The sequence below is a fragment of the Symphalangus syndactylus genome, chromosome 20, assembly GCF_028878055.3.
Source record: "Symphalangus syndactylus isolate Jambi chromosome 20, NHGRI_mSymSyn1-v2.1_pri, whole genome shotgun sequence".
In the NCBI taxonomy this organism is placed as follows: domain Eukaryota; kingdom Metazoa; phylum Chordata; class Mammalia; order Primates; family Hylobatidae; genus Symphalangus; species Symphalangus syndactylus.
The window spans coordinates 23083094-23099210 of NC_072442.2; the positions used below are offsets into that span (position 1 = coordinate 23083094).

General features: G+C 40.7%; 1 protein-coding gene across 4 annotated transcripts; it reads right to left on the reverse strand.

Annotated features, from left to right (window-relative positions):
- Positions 1-5028: 5028 nt before the first annotated feature.
- On the reverse strand, positions 5029-13590 carry LOC129470053 (ankyrin repeat domain-containing protein 30A-like). Of its 4 annotated transcripts, none has more exons than XM_063629946.1 (4): positions 13204-13590; positions 12828-13060; positions 8834-8948; positions 5029-7161 (listed from the first exon to the last, which is right to left on the reverse strand). In XM_063629946.1, exons 2-4 carry the CDS (start codon positions 13046-13048, stop codon positions 6997-6999), a joined length of 501 nt encoding a protein of 166 aa, XP_063486016.1. In that variant the 5' UTR covers positions 13049-13060; positions 13204-13590; the 3' UTR covers positions 5029-6996. The 4 variants fall into 4 exon arrangements, with proteins under 4 accessions (XP_063486016.1, XP_063486015.1, XP_063486014.1 ...); XM_063629945.1 differs by having other exon boundaries at positions 12828-13063; XM_063629944.1 differs by having other exon boundaries at positions 13193-13590.
- Between the last annotated feature and the right edge of the window lie 2527 nt (positions 13591-16117).

The following is a 16117-nucleotide window of genomic DNA, read 5'->3' on the forward strand; positions in this document are numbered from 1 at the left end:
GTTGCCACCCAGGCTAGAGGGGAATGGTCCAATCTTGGCTCACTGCAATCTCCGCCTCTTGGGTTCTAGCAATTCTCCTCCCTCAACCTCCCGAGTAGCTGAGATTACAGATGTCTGCCACCACGCCCAGCTAATTTTTGTATTTTTGGTAGAGACAAGGTTTCACCATGTTGGCCAGGCTGATCTCAAACTCCTGACCTCGCCACCTGCCTCGGCCTCTGAAAGTGCTGAAATTACAGGCATGAGCCACTGTGCCTGGCCTCATCTGAAGTCTTATTGGACCAAAACCATGTCTAATTTATCTTCTAGGTCTTTACCATGAATCAGATCTCACACATAGTAGATATTTGATAACTGCATCATGAACACTCATCCTCTTTGCCCCAAGAAGTTAATAAACTTCTAGTAGTACTTACCTTACTGAGTGAGAAGCACTAGCTATGATGGCATAATGATTAATGTCTCCCACTCCATAGAGTCCACATTTAATCAGTGAACAGATCCACCATTGCCTCTCTATCTTCATGGCTCCAGTCGTACAGTCCCTCGTCTTGTGTGACCTCATCCATTGCAATAATTTACCATCTATTCTCTCTCCCTCTGGTCCTGAATCACTCCACAAAGTCTCTGGAACTGCTGCCATAGTTTGTCTTCCATAAAGAACATCTTTTAGTCCAAACCCATAGAAAGTACACCACCAATACTAAGCCCTAATGTAGACCATAGACTTGGGGTAACTATGATGTGTCGATTTAGGTTGAGCAATTGTCGAAAATGTACCACTTTGGTGGGGAATGTTGATAATGGGGGAGGCTGTGTATGTGGGGAAAGGTATGGGGTGTGGAGGTATATAGGAAATCTCTATACCTTCCTCTCCACTTTGCTGTGAACCTAAAACTGCTCTAAAAAAAGTTTAAAATTAAATTAATGGATGATTAAAATAGATGAATTTTTGAATGGGAAAAATACAACATACTTAGAAGAAAGTGGAAGAAAACTTATGAAAATATTTATGTTACTGGGAGTTAGAAGTATAAGAAATTTTCATTTCTGTGCTCTGAGTTCAGAATAAAGTTGCCACATACAGCCTCCTAAGTTGTGCACTGCACAACTCCAGGAGGCCCCATTAGTTCTTCTTCATACCTCCAGCTTGTACAGCCTCCTCTATTGCCCACGGCTTCTAAAATGCATATATATCACTCTTGTGTAATGAAACAAATAAATGCAGTTTTAAAATATGTTCCTTAAAAATTAGGATCATCCTATTGTCTCTTTTGAAATCTTTCAATGATTTTTCTTTCTCAAAAGGGCAAAGTCTAAATTCCTATCCTTACAGAATCGAGACCAATTTTAATTTGGCCTCTGAACCTCTGGCCTGTTCTCCCTGTGCTCTTCCTGCTTTCTATCCTGCCCTGCCAAAACAGCTGTCTTTTCACAGCTGAGACACATAGCCCAATATCTCTGTCCTTGCTGTTTCCCTTGCCCACATGCTCTTACTACCTCCTCATCTTTTGAGCCTTGGCTAGGATGTTTTCTAGTGATGAATTCCTTTTGGCCTCACTCCCTGCTCTGTCAGTAGGATTGAGTGAGTGCTCCCTTCTTAGGGGCCTCCTATGTAGTCTACCACAGGACATAAATACTCTTTTCACTTATTTTTCATAGTTCTGTACCCTAATAAGAGATGGTGGGCCAGACGTGGTGGCTGATGCCTGTATTCCCAGCCCTTTGGGAGGCCGAGGCAGGCAGATCACGAGGTCAAGAGATTGAGACCATCCTGGCCAACATGGTGAAACCCCGTCTTTACAAGAAATACAAAACATTAGCTGGGCGTGGTGGCACGCACCTGTAGTCCCAGCTACTTGGAGGCTGAGGCAGGAGAATCACTTGAACCTGGGAGGCAGAGGTTGCAGTGAGCCAAGATCGTGCCACTGGACTCCAGCCTGGCGACAGAGACTCCATCTCAAATAAATAAATAAGGCCAGGCGCAGTGGCTCACACCTGTAATCTCAGCACTTTGGGAGGCTGAGGCGGGTGGATCACGAGGTCAGGAGATCGAGACCATCCTGGCTAACACGGTGAAACCCTGTCTCTACTAAAAAATACAAAAAATTAGCCGGGCGTTGTAGTGGGCGCCTGTGGTCCCAGCTACTCGGGAGGCTGAGGCAGGAGAATGGTGTGAACCCAGGAGGTGGAGCTTGCAGTGAGCCGAGATTGTGCCACTGCACTCCAGCCTGGGCGACAGAGCGAGACTCCGTCTCAAAATAAATAAATAGAGATGGTGCCTTCCTTGAGGTTAAATATAATCTTTTTGTTCTTTTTTTAAAATTAATACATCAATTCTATCCCAGTATCATACATTTGTCCTAGATAGTGCTCAATGAATACATGTCGAAAGAATAAAAAATAAATGAGGAAACAGAAGAAGAAAGAAAATAAGAAGATGGTCTGCTTCTGTAGCTCACATTTAACACTGTATTTCACTAAGAAACCCAACATAGAGAAGATGTGTGATGCGTCATGTAGGCTAACTGGTGCATTTTGATTCAATATACCCTCAAGGTAAGTTCATAAGTGAGCTTCATGAATGAGATATAGACCTCTGAACACCTGATACTTACCAACATTAACTGAATTTTTATGCAGTGGTGATGATACCAAGGCAAGGCACCCTGAGTACCTATGTGCAGATCTCAGAGATTAACGGTATAGACTCTGGTCGGTCCCCCTAAGTTTAAACCATAGCTCCATTATTAACCATCTAAATAAACCTAGCCCAGCTAAGAAATTTTCTCATTTGTTAGTTAAAATAAAATGAGTGTCTACTCTCAAAGGTAATTTTAAAGATTTAATTAAACTATGCAATGCCCTTGTCTATTGATGTCAATGGAAATTTAACAAAAACATGCAATTGTTGTTATAAGTGGATTGAAATAAAATGATTATTTCCCACATCCATTTTTTTAAAATGGAAAAACACTTTTACTTAAGCTGTTCATTTCTAGGCAGTAAAAACATGGGAATTTGCTATATTTACTCACAAGATACAGGTATCAATATTCCACATTTTTCTTTCATACAAAAGATATCGTGGCTTATGTTTTATTGTTTATCTCATTCCCACATTTTAACTTTAAGTTAACATATTTTGAAGAATAAATATTTTAAGAAAATTATTATGGTGACAAAATATTTAACTAAATTAATTCAGCACCTATAAAGAAATTCATTCTCCAACAAAGAAGGAGATCTTTCCTAGAAAATATTCCACAAATTTACCAATAAAATTAAGTTTTAAAATTAATGATAATTCCTGTTTAGTAGACAAAAATACCTTTTGTCTGTGATTTGAACTTCAGATGATAGAGCTTCCTTCATACTGAAGTTAGTGTTTTTTTCAATAGGAAGAATTCCATGATTTCAGAATTTTTATTTAACAATTATTATTCCATTCCTAATTCAATGTTGGGAGAAGTGTTTAAAATGACAGCACCCTGAGGAGCAGATGCATGTATGTCTAGAAATCTAGATTCCTATGGTAACATTGCTATGCAATAAATGTGACGTGAGATTAAACAAGGTTTGTTTCCTCTTTAATATTATGGCTATAGAATAAAATTCTTTATCGATAGCAACCTTTAATTTCATTGAGCACTAATTAGCTTATAAATTCTGATTTACACTGTAAAACCTTACACAATACCCAGGAAAGGCTTGCTGTTTATTAGTCTGTTCTCACACTGCTAGAAAGAACTGCCCAAGACCAGGTAATTTGTAAAGAAAAGAGGTTTAATTGTCTCACAGTTCCACATGGCTGGGGAGGCCTCAGGAAACTTTCAATCATGGCAGAAGGTGAAGCAGGCACATCTTACATGGCAGCAGGCAAGAGAGCGTGTCAAGAAAGTGAAGGGGAAAAAAACCCTTATAAAACCATCAGATCTTGTGAGCACGCACTCACTATCATTAGAACAGCATAGGGGAAACAGCCCTCATGATCCAATTACCTCCCACCAGGTCTCTCCTTCAACACCTGGGGATTACAATTCTAGATGAGATTTGGGTGGGGACAAAGAGCCTAACCATAGCACTGTTTAAGTAGACACATTCAGTGGTTAGTTGTCTTTCCTGTATATTGTACATTTATAGCTTCATCAAATGGGTTCTTCCTTTGGCTGATTTCTTTCTATTATGCAGTTTGCTAAACCACACTTTGACTCACTTAGACATCCAGAAGCATGTCCTTCTTGCTAATGGACCTTTTTTTCCTGCAACTGTTGAAGAAATATTCCAGCCAAATGGGAAGAAGCCCAGAGCACCTCCCCTTAGGCTAACTCCTGCCTCTGCTTTTCCTGCTTGGGTCAGTCAGCCACAGCTTGAAATTCCTGAGGTTTTGCAAAATGTCCCATTTAGTCCTTGAAGAGCTATTATTTTGTGAAACTGTTCCCAATTTAGCTTAGGCAGAACAGTGGTCTAGAGATGTGCACCACAGAATGATTTTATGTATAAGGATGTGTGGGGGAACTGTCTTAAACTACGTCTTACTTGACACATACATGGAAATTTACATGTACTTTGCTATATTGTAGATTCTGAGAAGCTCTGCAGTAAAGAAACAGGTTTAACTTTGTGAAGTTTTCCAAATTCTTTCACTAGTTACTTTTGTAGCATCTGTTATTATGTATACACTCTGAGAAGTGGAGGCTCTAGAACACATGGGAAGCCTGCATTTTTATATTTTATCCCAATTGGATACGCCCCAAATCCCTGGCTAAAAAGAAGGCATTATTTAAATGCAGAAGCTTATGTATCCAAGAGCAATAATTCAAAGAGGAAGTCAATGAGTGCTTTTTCTGAAAAAATGGGCACTTCTGAAACAAGACACAGCCCCTTTTTAGAGTTAATTTTTCTGTATATATAATCACTCTGAATGAATTGAAGGGAGCACAGAAAGTGTACCAATGTGTTAAAAATATCTTTGTAACTCTAAAAGATGTGGTCACAGATATGTTTTATCAAATCATTCAGGAAAAGAAAGGAAAAGAAGGACTTTTATTGAATAAATGAAAAAGGACATGAGTGTGTAAGCAAATGCAAATGGGAGCAATCAGATAAACCCAAGTGCCCCTGCTTGTAAAGACAAAAGAAAAAAACATAAGTTAAATATTTAGGTGGACTTACCTTGAAAGCATATTTCAATGTTCCATTTCTGACAACTTACCATAAACCAAAGGTGAAAGGATAATATTGCCTTTCTAATTTTAATTCCATGTTTGAATGAGGCAGAACTGGAGATTTGCCAACAATTGCTGCAAATCTTTTTCCATTCATAGTGTTTCCCTTGGTCATTTATAAGGGCAAAACATAGAAATAGGCAACAGGAAGCAGATGTCAGAAAATGCAGGAAGTAATAATCGAGCAGGAAAGATTGAAGGAAACAAATTGTTTTTGTTTAGTTTTCTTTGTCTTCCATGGTGTTCCTCTAGGTTTGAGGCATCAGCAGTCATGAAGGAAATAAATTTGTAATTGCAGAAGAGTTATTGTTTACATAGTGTTGGCATTACATTTCATTTACAACATATTTATTTTTAAAAACAGAGATAATCATTTTCCTGAATTGAATACAGTTTGCAAAAAATGGGTCTTACAGGACCTACAGATTTTATTGATTTTTTTTGGAAATTAACATAAGGAAGAGAAATTCTATCTGAAAAGATGGTAAGACTTTTATGCCCTGGGTTGTATAGCCTGGGTTTTAACAAAAGACAGTCACAGAAGAAATGAAAAGTATTTAACTATGACAATATTTTGAATATAAAATCTCTGTCACCTGAACAAGATAAACTCAGGTGATGAAAGGTATTTTCATCATTAGTGAAATGATTTTTAGATTAGAAGAAGAATGAATTTGTTATGACATTTAGAATTACGTTTTTACTTTTGTCATTTAATATTTGAATATTCTTCTTTGTTCATTATCCCCAATGTTTATATAACCAATCATCAGGATAGTATGTGATCCATTTCACTCATTTCAAGTAGAGTTGGAATTTTAAAAAACATGGTGTTTTTGGCCGGGCGCGGTGGTGGCTCACGCTTGTAATCCCAGCACTTTGGGAGGCAGAGGCGGGCGGATCACCTGAGGTCAGGAGTTCGCGACCAACCTGACCGACATGGAGAAACCCCATCTCTACTAAAAATACAAAATTAGTCAGGTGTGGCGGCACGTGCCTGTAGTCTCAGCTACTCGGGAGGCTGAGGCAGGAGAATCGCTTGAACCCGGGAGGTGGAGGTTGTGGTGAGCTGAGATCGAGCCATTGCACTCCAGCCTGGGCAACAAGAGTAAAACTCCATCTCCAAAAAAAAAAAAAATTAGCCAGGTGTGGTGGCATGCGCCTGTAGCCCCAGGCACTGCACTCCAGCCTGGGCAACAGAGTGAGACTCCGTTTCAAAAAAAACAAAAACAAACAAACAAAAAAACGGTGTTTTTCCCTCCACATAAACATTTTAAATCTGTGAAATTGACTAGACACATGATTTGGTGTCTAGCCCCCATAAGGCACAAATTGTCAAGTTGGATAGTAAAGAGCTGCAAAGAGTTCTGCACTGGAGTCCAGGGTGTCCAGTCCTAACAATAGGAGCTTGGACATAACTTCCTGTGCCTCAGTGTCATTCTCTGTTAGGTCCTGCAGCACAAGGGGATGAACACTGGCTTGGAGTCAGGTAGCCTTGAGTTTGCATTCTAGCTCTGCACCTACCGACCATGTGACTTTGGACGACTTAAAAATTTATCAAGCAGGTTTTGGATTTCTCATCTGTGAAATGGGGACAACAGTGTCCGTCTCAAAAAGTTGTAGTAGAAATTAAGTGAGATAATGGAAAAAGCAGTTTGCATAATGTTTGGTACATTGCTAGTATATCTTTACTTGTATTGGCTTCAAAACTAGGACATTTCATGTCTTAGTCTATTTGTGCTGATACAACTAAATACCACAAAATGGATCATTTATAACGAGTAGAAATGTATTTTCTCATAACTCTGGAGGTTGGGAAGTCCAAGATCAAGGTGCTGGCAGGTTCTGTGTCTGTTGAAGGCAGCTCTATCTCCTTCCAAGATGATGCCTTGTTGCTGCCTTCTCCAGAGAGGATGAATGCTGGGCTGTCATACTGCAGAAGGCAGAAGCGCAAAAAGAGCCCAACTAGTTCCCTCTAGCCCTTTGATAAAGTGGCTGATCCCATTCATGAGAGTTCTGCCCTCTTGACTTCATCATCTTCCAAAGGCTTTACCTCTTAATACTATCACACTGGGCTTTAAGTCCCAATGTCAATTTTGAAAAGAACATGAACATTTAAGCCACAGCATTTGGCAAATGATATCTATGTTCTCTTCTAGTAATAGCAGTATGTTTCCCAGACCTTAGGAATTATAATATAAACAATTGTTCACAATTTATTTCCTTGGTCACATTTCTATATTTGCAAATGGGGCCAGAAGAATTTGCAAACTATTAGCCAGTGAATAGAAATTCTCTCCTCAAATTTAGCCCTATATGAGAAATTGAACGAGACTCACTGAGTCTTGCTTTAAAAAGTATAAAATTATATCCAGTTTCACATATGCCTCACCCTTGGGATTGGGGCTTTGTCTCTCCAGAATTCTCCAGTTGGAATGCAACTGTTCTCATGGAATTAACATTAATCCATTATGAGATACTGGCTTATTACATGTTTTTCAGATTTCTTTTCATCATGATATATAATTAAATTTACAATGAGACTCAGAACAATAAAGTTTGATGGGGGCAGGAAAACTCCAAAGGGAAAATGTATTAACAAAATAATGTAAGCCAAATGTAGTTAGGGCAGTCAAGGGGGAATGACCCATAAGAGGCAGAAGAACTAAAAAGAGGGAATTGGGGTGCCAAAGAAAAATCATCTTACTTTCATTTGGCCTAGAGCGAGCTCTGAAATAAATATAAGTGTTAGGAATGAACAGCTGAGTTGAGAGAGACAGAGAGAGAGAATAGAGGATACGGAGTGAGAGAGAGAAGTTTTTCTACTTACCTCACTCCCTAAGATATGCTTTCATCATCAGAAAACTGTATAGAATTAGCCTTAAAATTTTTCATATTTGCTCTGTCTCACTTTGTCTCCCCTGGGATTATATTATGAATCACCATGAGAATTAAAAAAAATAATCTCAAGGCTAGATATGTAGACTTCTGAAGGTGACTTTGTGCTATTAAAGCTAGAATTGAATCTGGATCCTATGCTGTTACTTGGTGGGTTATTTTTAAGGTTTAAAGAGTCGGTCTTGAACAACTCATATCTTTCAATGAAAGCAGTTATAGCCTCTAATTTAAAAAAAAGTTAAAAAGTATTAGGCCAATATGTTTTGTGTTACACAGAATCATATTTTGTTCCCTAAATTATTCTAGAAGGCAAACCAGCTTGCACCCTGAGAGTGACATGGTGAAATATTATGTTGTCACTGGATTTGCTTATTAAAGTCTTCCTTTTTTTTTTTTCTCTTCCTGCAGGCAGGCTGTTCGTTTGTGAATAATTCTGTGTAAGTGGCAGACCTGTGGCTTGTTTCTAGCAAGGTCACAGCTGAAGACTGCAGTGGCATGATGTCGATTCTATTTTCTGGATTGTGCTTTGAATAGATTTTGTTCTATGGAGCATTTATTAGGTAGACAAGAGTTTTTTTGGCGATAAATATCAAAATAAATATTCCACAGGTTTCAAAACTAGTTGTATTTCAATGAGATAAATTCATTTTTATTCTATGTATTTAAACCAAATCCATCTCCTGCTGAAAAATCTGGCTACTATTTACCTTCATCAGAGGTGTCCTGTCTTCGCCATCAAGGACGTCAAGCCCGCACTTTCTGTCTACCAGAAATGTTACTACTTCCTCATGGCCATTGACACAGGCCCAGTGTAGAGCAGTCCTACGAGAGTGAGAGGACTTTTTGGCAAAGTTTAGTCCACTGTCCCAAAACATACAATGATTTATGTAACTGTAAACATTAAATACCATGCTCTTTCTCTGCCTTCAAAACAAATACTTAATATTCTCCTGAAGAAAGTACAACATTCATTCGCTCTCATTACTCACTACATTAATGAAAGAGTGGCCTATTTGAATAGAAAGAGCTTGGCCTTTGGATTCAGTTCAACTTGGGCTTGAATATTACTTTAAGGTTTTTCACTTTCTAGCTGTCACTTCAACTTTCTGCACCTCAATTTTCTCATCAACAAAATGAAGATGAACACAGCAGTTATCTCACAGGTTATCACTATGATGCCTCAATGAGAATCTATGCAGAGTATTTTGGAGAGTTCCTAGCACATATAACAGCTCAGTAATTGTTAGATATTATAATTATTACTACTACTTAACAAAGACAACATTTTAAGTAAAATGGTACAATTATGCCTACTTTGTGGTGTGTTTTAAAGGTTAGAGATAACACTGTATTTTAATGATTCTAAGATGCTCAATTTCTCATATTTTAACATTTCTGACATTGAAATGCCACCTATAGTTCATTATTTATCACAACTATATTTGGCAGAAATTTAAGGAATCTTTTATTGGTGCATAAAATAAGGAGGCATCACACAATTCACAGTGCCTTCCAAGAAGCGGAATATGGTATATACAACAGGACGAGGGCAGTCCTAGTTACAGGATTAACAATGAAAGAAATTTTAGCTTTTAAGAGTACTAGGCAAAAGGAGAGTTGAAATAAAAACAACAAATTATTAAAACAAAGTACTTATTTAATATTTTAAAAGCTTCAAGCCAAAGAAAACTTGAGATTCAAATAAATAGGTATGGCTCATCTTATTCCGTATTTAGATTTATAGAATGTATGTAAATTCATATTTAGATTTATAGAATGCATATAAATTAGATATTTCCAATAATTAATATCACTATTTAAAGCTATTATAAATTTCCAAAATCACGGTTGGTAGTTATATTTTACTAGTTTTTCACTTCAGAAGTGCTTTTTTTTGAAAGATGAGAGGAAAAGTTTCAATTGAGATTCAGTCCTAATACTCCAATTTTAAATCTCTCACTTTGCTCAGGCTGAGCAGGTAAATGTGAAATTTTTAAGGATGAAAGGGTCCTGAGAGTTAATAGAATGTATCTTTTACACAATAGGCATTCAGCTTATATGCGGTAAATGGATTAAAAGAATGGATCAATACAGTTGAGAAGTTCAATATCTTAAAAAATTGCTACAAATAAAGCACTTATATTTGGTCTTTTATTTTTCTATTAATAAAACTACACTAAAATGATTATAGTTATTGACATATATGTAATAAATCTATATATAATAAAAATATGTGTCTAATAAAATGTATATGTAAATCAATAAGCACAGATAAAAAGATTCTCTTCTGAAGATGCTAAAAGTTCACAGAATATACTAATCCACAAAAAATAAAAATTAAAATATAGAAAGTGAGAAACTATTTTTATCTGTGCAAAATTCACATTGCTGCTCTTCCCAAAAATTATTTTATTAATAATAAACTTTTACTAATAGCATTGTACATGCTCAATGCAGAAATCAAAGATAATAAAAAGGAAAAACATTTTATATTAAAACAAATGTCCTCAAACAACAAATTTTATATTTTGTAAATAATTTCAGAGAACACAAGACCACAGTCTATGTGTATGTATAGTCAAACTGAACTTTACCCTCACTTGATACACCAAAGTACATTTTCAAATGTCAACATACTTCTGTATATATTTCTACCTTGAGTGGTCACATATTATCCCATGCTGTAAACTCACTGAAATGTATTTATAAAAGCCATTAAATGGATTCTTTTAAATACACTGATATTTTAAGCAGTGCTCAGAAAAGAAATTGTGTGTATGTTTCATTATTTTCTAAAGATATTTTAGTATAATAGAATTGATCACTAATGGGCATATACAATTTTTTAAATATGGTACTTACCATCAAATTGTCTATTTGAAAAGTCATCTGCAACTTAAACTTTAAGGAGTACTATAAATATCACTGCTTTTTATCCTCACAAACTTTGTAGATAGAAAACAGTATTTGATTCCTTTTTTAACTTAAATGCCTTCTCTAACCAGGAACACTAAATATTATCTCTTGTGTGCATAGGTCAGTTGCAGATCTTAAAAGAGGACTTTGCCCAATTTTTAATTAGAGGCCAAGTACTTTTTTAGATCTGCAATTTAGATCTCTAATTTAAATTTCCCAATTTTAAATTAGAGGGTTTTTTGTTGATTTGAGTGAATTCTCTATAAAGCAAAGATTTTTAAATCTAATATGTATACACACACACATACATGTGTAGTAAATATTTTTTACAAGTATGCTGCCCTTTATTTTTTCTCATAAGCAGGGTGATTTAATTTTTGTTTTACTAAATTGCCCTTCAGAGTGCTTGCTTCTGAGCTTCTTAGAAAGGTTTTGTCAACATAAAAATGTGTCTGTGTAAATAGGCATTTATGTTTTCTTCTGGTATTTTTACCATTTTGTACATTAAAAACTTTTAATCTATATTCCATCAGGAACTTATTTTGTGGCATAAAAATCTAGTTTTCTCCAAAAAGCAGGCATTTCACTTAGGAAACTAATTCTTTTCCTACTAGTATAAAGTGTGAACATTACCAAGTTGAAATTCATACATATATTTGGGTGTTTCTGGATTTTCTATTCTGTTGTATTCATTTACCTGTCTTTTCAGCTGTTAGCAAACAATTTGTGATTTTTTTTTTTTTTTTTGAGACAGAGTTTCACTCTCACCTAGGCTGAATTGCAGTGGTGGGATCTAGGCTCTCTGCAATCTCCGCCTACCGGGTTCAAGCGATTCTCCTGCCTCAGCCTCCCGAGTAGCTGGGATTACAGGCACCCGACATCATGCCCGGCTAATTTTTGTATTTTTGTAGAGATGGCGTTTCACCATATTGGCCAGGCTGATCTTGAACTCCTGACCTCAGATGATCCAGCCGCCTCCGCAGCCCAAAGTGCTGGGATTACAGGCGTGAGCCACCACTCCCAGCCCATCTTGTGCAAATTAATACCACATTTTGATATCTAGAAGGGCAAGACTTTTCTACTCCATTACAAAATATTTAAAATGTCATCACAATAGTAAAAGACAGCCTGTGTAATTTAAAAAATGTTAAAAACGTTGATAACTTTATTTGGTTTATGTAAAACTGGTAGAGAACTCGCATCTTGAGAAAAATGAGTCTTCTTAAATTCAAGAACATAAACCATCTTCCCACCTCGAAGTTTCCTTCTAAGATCCCTCAGCAAAGAACATATTTACAAAGACATTCATTGATACCAAAATGAATATTGGACTTTATCCAGAGAATTTTTAGCCAAGAAGTACGTATATTATGGGAATTATTTCATTATGCACCATTTCGTAATGTATCTAACATTATCTTTTAAAACCTGTACATTAAAAGTAAAACCCTGTATGTACTTAATTTTCTGAGTTAAATCACTTTAAAATTCCCTACACAGTGTTCTGTGAGAGGAAGTGGGAGTGAAAGAGAAAGCAGCTAAAGTTTGGGGTTGATTTTAACGTGGCCTGGGCCCCCCGCCCTGCAGGGCGCTCGCATCCCAAGCCTGGGGGACCTGCCCGGGAAGAAGGCCTAGACCCCAGGGCCCAGGATGGCCGCCCCGCCCCCCGTTACTCCTCCACCTGCTCCCTTCGTCCCCAGGCCCCCAAGCCCCCGACTCTGAAGGGGCGATCCTCCCACCGCCGCCACCTCCTCCTGCAGCCCCGGCTCAGGCAGGGCCTGGTACCTCTTCTTGGCGTCTTTTATATTAAGGTTGATGGTCTTCTTCCTCTTTGTCATCTTCTCCAGCTTCCCGACTTGACCCAGGGAGGCAGCTTTATGGATCTTTTTAAGATCCCCGGAGCGGACGATGTAGGAGTCGTTGTTGGTATAGACTAGCTGGCTGAAGGGGCACTGGCGCACCGGGCCCGGCACGCCCTTGCCAGCGGCGGGAGGGAGCCCCTTCATGGCTGCGGCCACCTGCTAGAGAGAGCCCGCGCCTACCGATCGCCCTTCCCCAGCCCCCACCGTTGGCCCTCGCTTCCAGCTCGCCCTTCCTAGCCACTCCCCCACCCCTCCCCGATCGCCCTCGCCCTTCTTCAGTCCACGCACCGCCTCGATACCCGTAAAAAGTTGTGTTCGCCAAGCTCCTGCACACTCAGGCCTCTCTCAGTAGAAATGCGCTGAGCAGAGCCGTTAGCCAGCAGCGCATGCGCCTCAGCAGGCTAAGGAGGCACGCGCCCCGGCCGGGTTCTCCCGGCACCGCGTGCAGGTGGCAACTGCCGCTGAGGCGCTGCCGGGCTGTGGGGCCTCCCTGGAGCGGAACGTGGGGGGCGCCATGCCACATGGCCTGCTTGACATAGCCGCCCCTGGCCGCTCCTCGACCTGCGATCCAGGAGCTGGACCCTGATGCTGGGCACGGTGCAGCCTCCGGGGTGGCACTGAGTGTCGGTTCCCGCCCTCCTGCAGCCAGGGACCCACCCCCTGACTTAGGAGCCCTGGAGGCTTCTGGCCCAAGGATCCGCGCTGCTGGTGACGCTGACAGGGTCGAGGTTGCAGCCCCTGCTGCCGCGTGCCATGTTCAGGTGGGAGCTGCACCTGAGTCCACGGTGGAGGCTAATTTTGTGTTTTCTTTTAGTAGAGACGGGGTTTCTCCACGTTGGTGAGGCCGGTCTGGAACTCAGGCTCAAGCGATCTGCCCAGGATCGCAAAGTCCTAATCCCAGGATTTTGGAAGGCGGAGCGGGGCAGATTGCTTGAGCCCAGGAGTTCCAAAACTGCCTGACCAACATGGAGAAATCCCGTCTCTACTAAAAAAAATTTCAAAATTAGCCGGGCACGGTGGCACATCCCTGTAATACCAGCTACTCAGGAGGCTGAGACAAGAAAATGGCTTGGACCCGGGAGGCGGAGGTTGCAGTGAGCCGCCCGTGGCCCCTCCTCGACCTGCGATCCAGGAGCTGGACCCTGGCGCTGGGCACCAGGCAGCCTCCGGGGTGGCACTGAGCGTCGGTTCCCGCCCTCCTGCAGCCAGGGACCCACCCCCTGACTTAGGCGCCCTAGAGGCTTCTGGCCCATGGATCCGCGCTGCTGGTGACGCTGACAGGGCCGGGGGCGAGCCACCACGCCAGGCCGATGTATTCCCTTTTGATGAATAAATTGACTGGGTGCCAATTTATCATCAGAAAATATGGATTACCTCACTAAACCACCTTCCAAACCTCTCCTCTCGGTTTCCTTCATTGGTTCATTGGTTACTTTTTTTTGTTTGTTTTTGAGATGGAGTCTCGCTCTACTGCCCAGGCTGGAGTGCAGGGGCGCCATCTTGGCTCACTGCAACCTCTGCCTCCCAGGTTCAAGCGATTCTCCTGCCTCAGCCTCCCGAATAGCTGGGATTACAGGTGCGTGCCACCACGCCCAGCTAATTTTTGTACTTTTAGTAGAGATGGGGTTTCACCATGTTGGTCAGGCTGCTCTTGATCCAGATCTCGTGATCCACCTGCCCCGGCCTCCCAAAGTGCTGGGACTACAAGACAAGCATGAGCCAACCTGCCCTGCTGTAATTTATTTTCCTTTTTCTTTTCTTTCTTTCTTTTTTTTTTTTTTTTTTTTTTTGAGGCGGAGTCTCGCTCTGTCACCCAGGCTGTAGTGCAGTGGTGCTATTTCAGCTCACTGCAAGCTTGGCGTCCTGGGTTCACGCCATTCTCCTGCCTCAGCCTCCCAAGTAACTGGGACTACAGGCGCCCACCACCATGCCCGGCTAATTTTTTTTTACGTTTTCAGTAGAGACGGGGTTTCACCGTGTTACCCAGGTTGGTCTTGATCTCCTGACCTCGTGTTCCGCCCTCTTCGGCTTCCCAAAGTGCTGGGATTACAGGCGTGAACCACCGCGCCTGGCCAATTTCTTTCTTTTCATTTTTTTTTTTTTTTCTTGAGATGAGTTTAGCTCTTGTCACCCAGGCTACAAGGCAATGGTGTGATCTCGGCTCACTGCAACCTCTGCCTCCCAGGTTCAAGCGATTCTCCTGCCTCAGCCCCCTGAGTAGCTGTGATTACAGGCATGTGCCACCATGCCGGCTAATTTTGTATTTTTTCTTTTTAGTAGAGACGGGGTTTCTCCATGTTGGTCAGGCTGGTCTCAAACTCCCGACCTCAGGTGATTCGCCTGCTTCGGCCACTGAAAATGCTGGGATTACAGGCGTGAGCCACCGCGCCCGGCCAGTTACTTTGTAATTTAAGTAACATAAATGCTGGCCGGGCGCGGTGGCTCTAGCCTGTAATCCCAGCACTTTGGGAGGCCGAGCCCGGTGGATCACCTGAGGTTGAGGTCGAGACCAGCCTGTCCAACACGTTTAGTAGAAACAGCCGTCTCTACTAAACATACAAAAATTAGCTTGCGGCCTGGTGCGGTGGCTCAGGCCTGTAATCCCAGCACTTTGGGAGGTCAAGGCAGGCAGATCACCTGAAGTCAGGAGTTGGAGACCAGCCTGGCCAACATGGCAAAACCCTGTCCCTACCAAAAATAGCCAGGAGTGGTGCTGCGCACCTGCAGTTCCACCTACTAGGGAGGCTGAGGCAGGGAGAATCACTTGAACCTGGGAGGCAGATGTTGCAGTGAGCCAGATCAAGCCATTGCACTCCAGACTGGGCAACTGAGCGAGACTCCGTCTCAAAAACAAAGTCTAACTAAAAATTAAAAAAATAAAAAGTCTAACAAATTGTAGAGACTACGTTTTATTAACTTACGGTGTTTTCTTTGTTAGTTTACACTAACTAAAATTTAATTGTTGTTTATTCCAGAATAGGCTAGAAAGGTATAATGGGCTCTGTTTTCCATTGAAGATGAAAAATAGGAATGATTGTTCTTGCCTATTCTGGGGTCCTTCAAGGTCCTTGGATCTTCACAAAGGAACTCACAATTTCTGTTCTTCTGACTTTTATCCCTAGCGAAATTGATTCTTACCAAATAAGCATCAGTAAAATGACCAAAGTAACTATAACATGATGAAGGGTTAATAACTGAAAACATATTCAAATA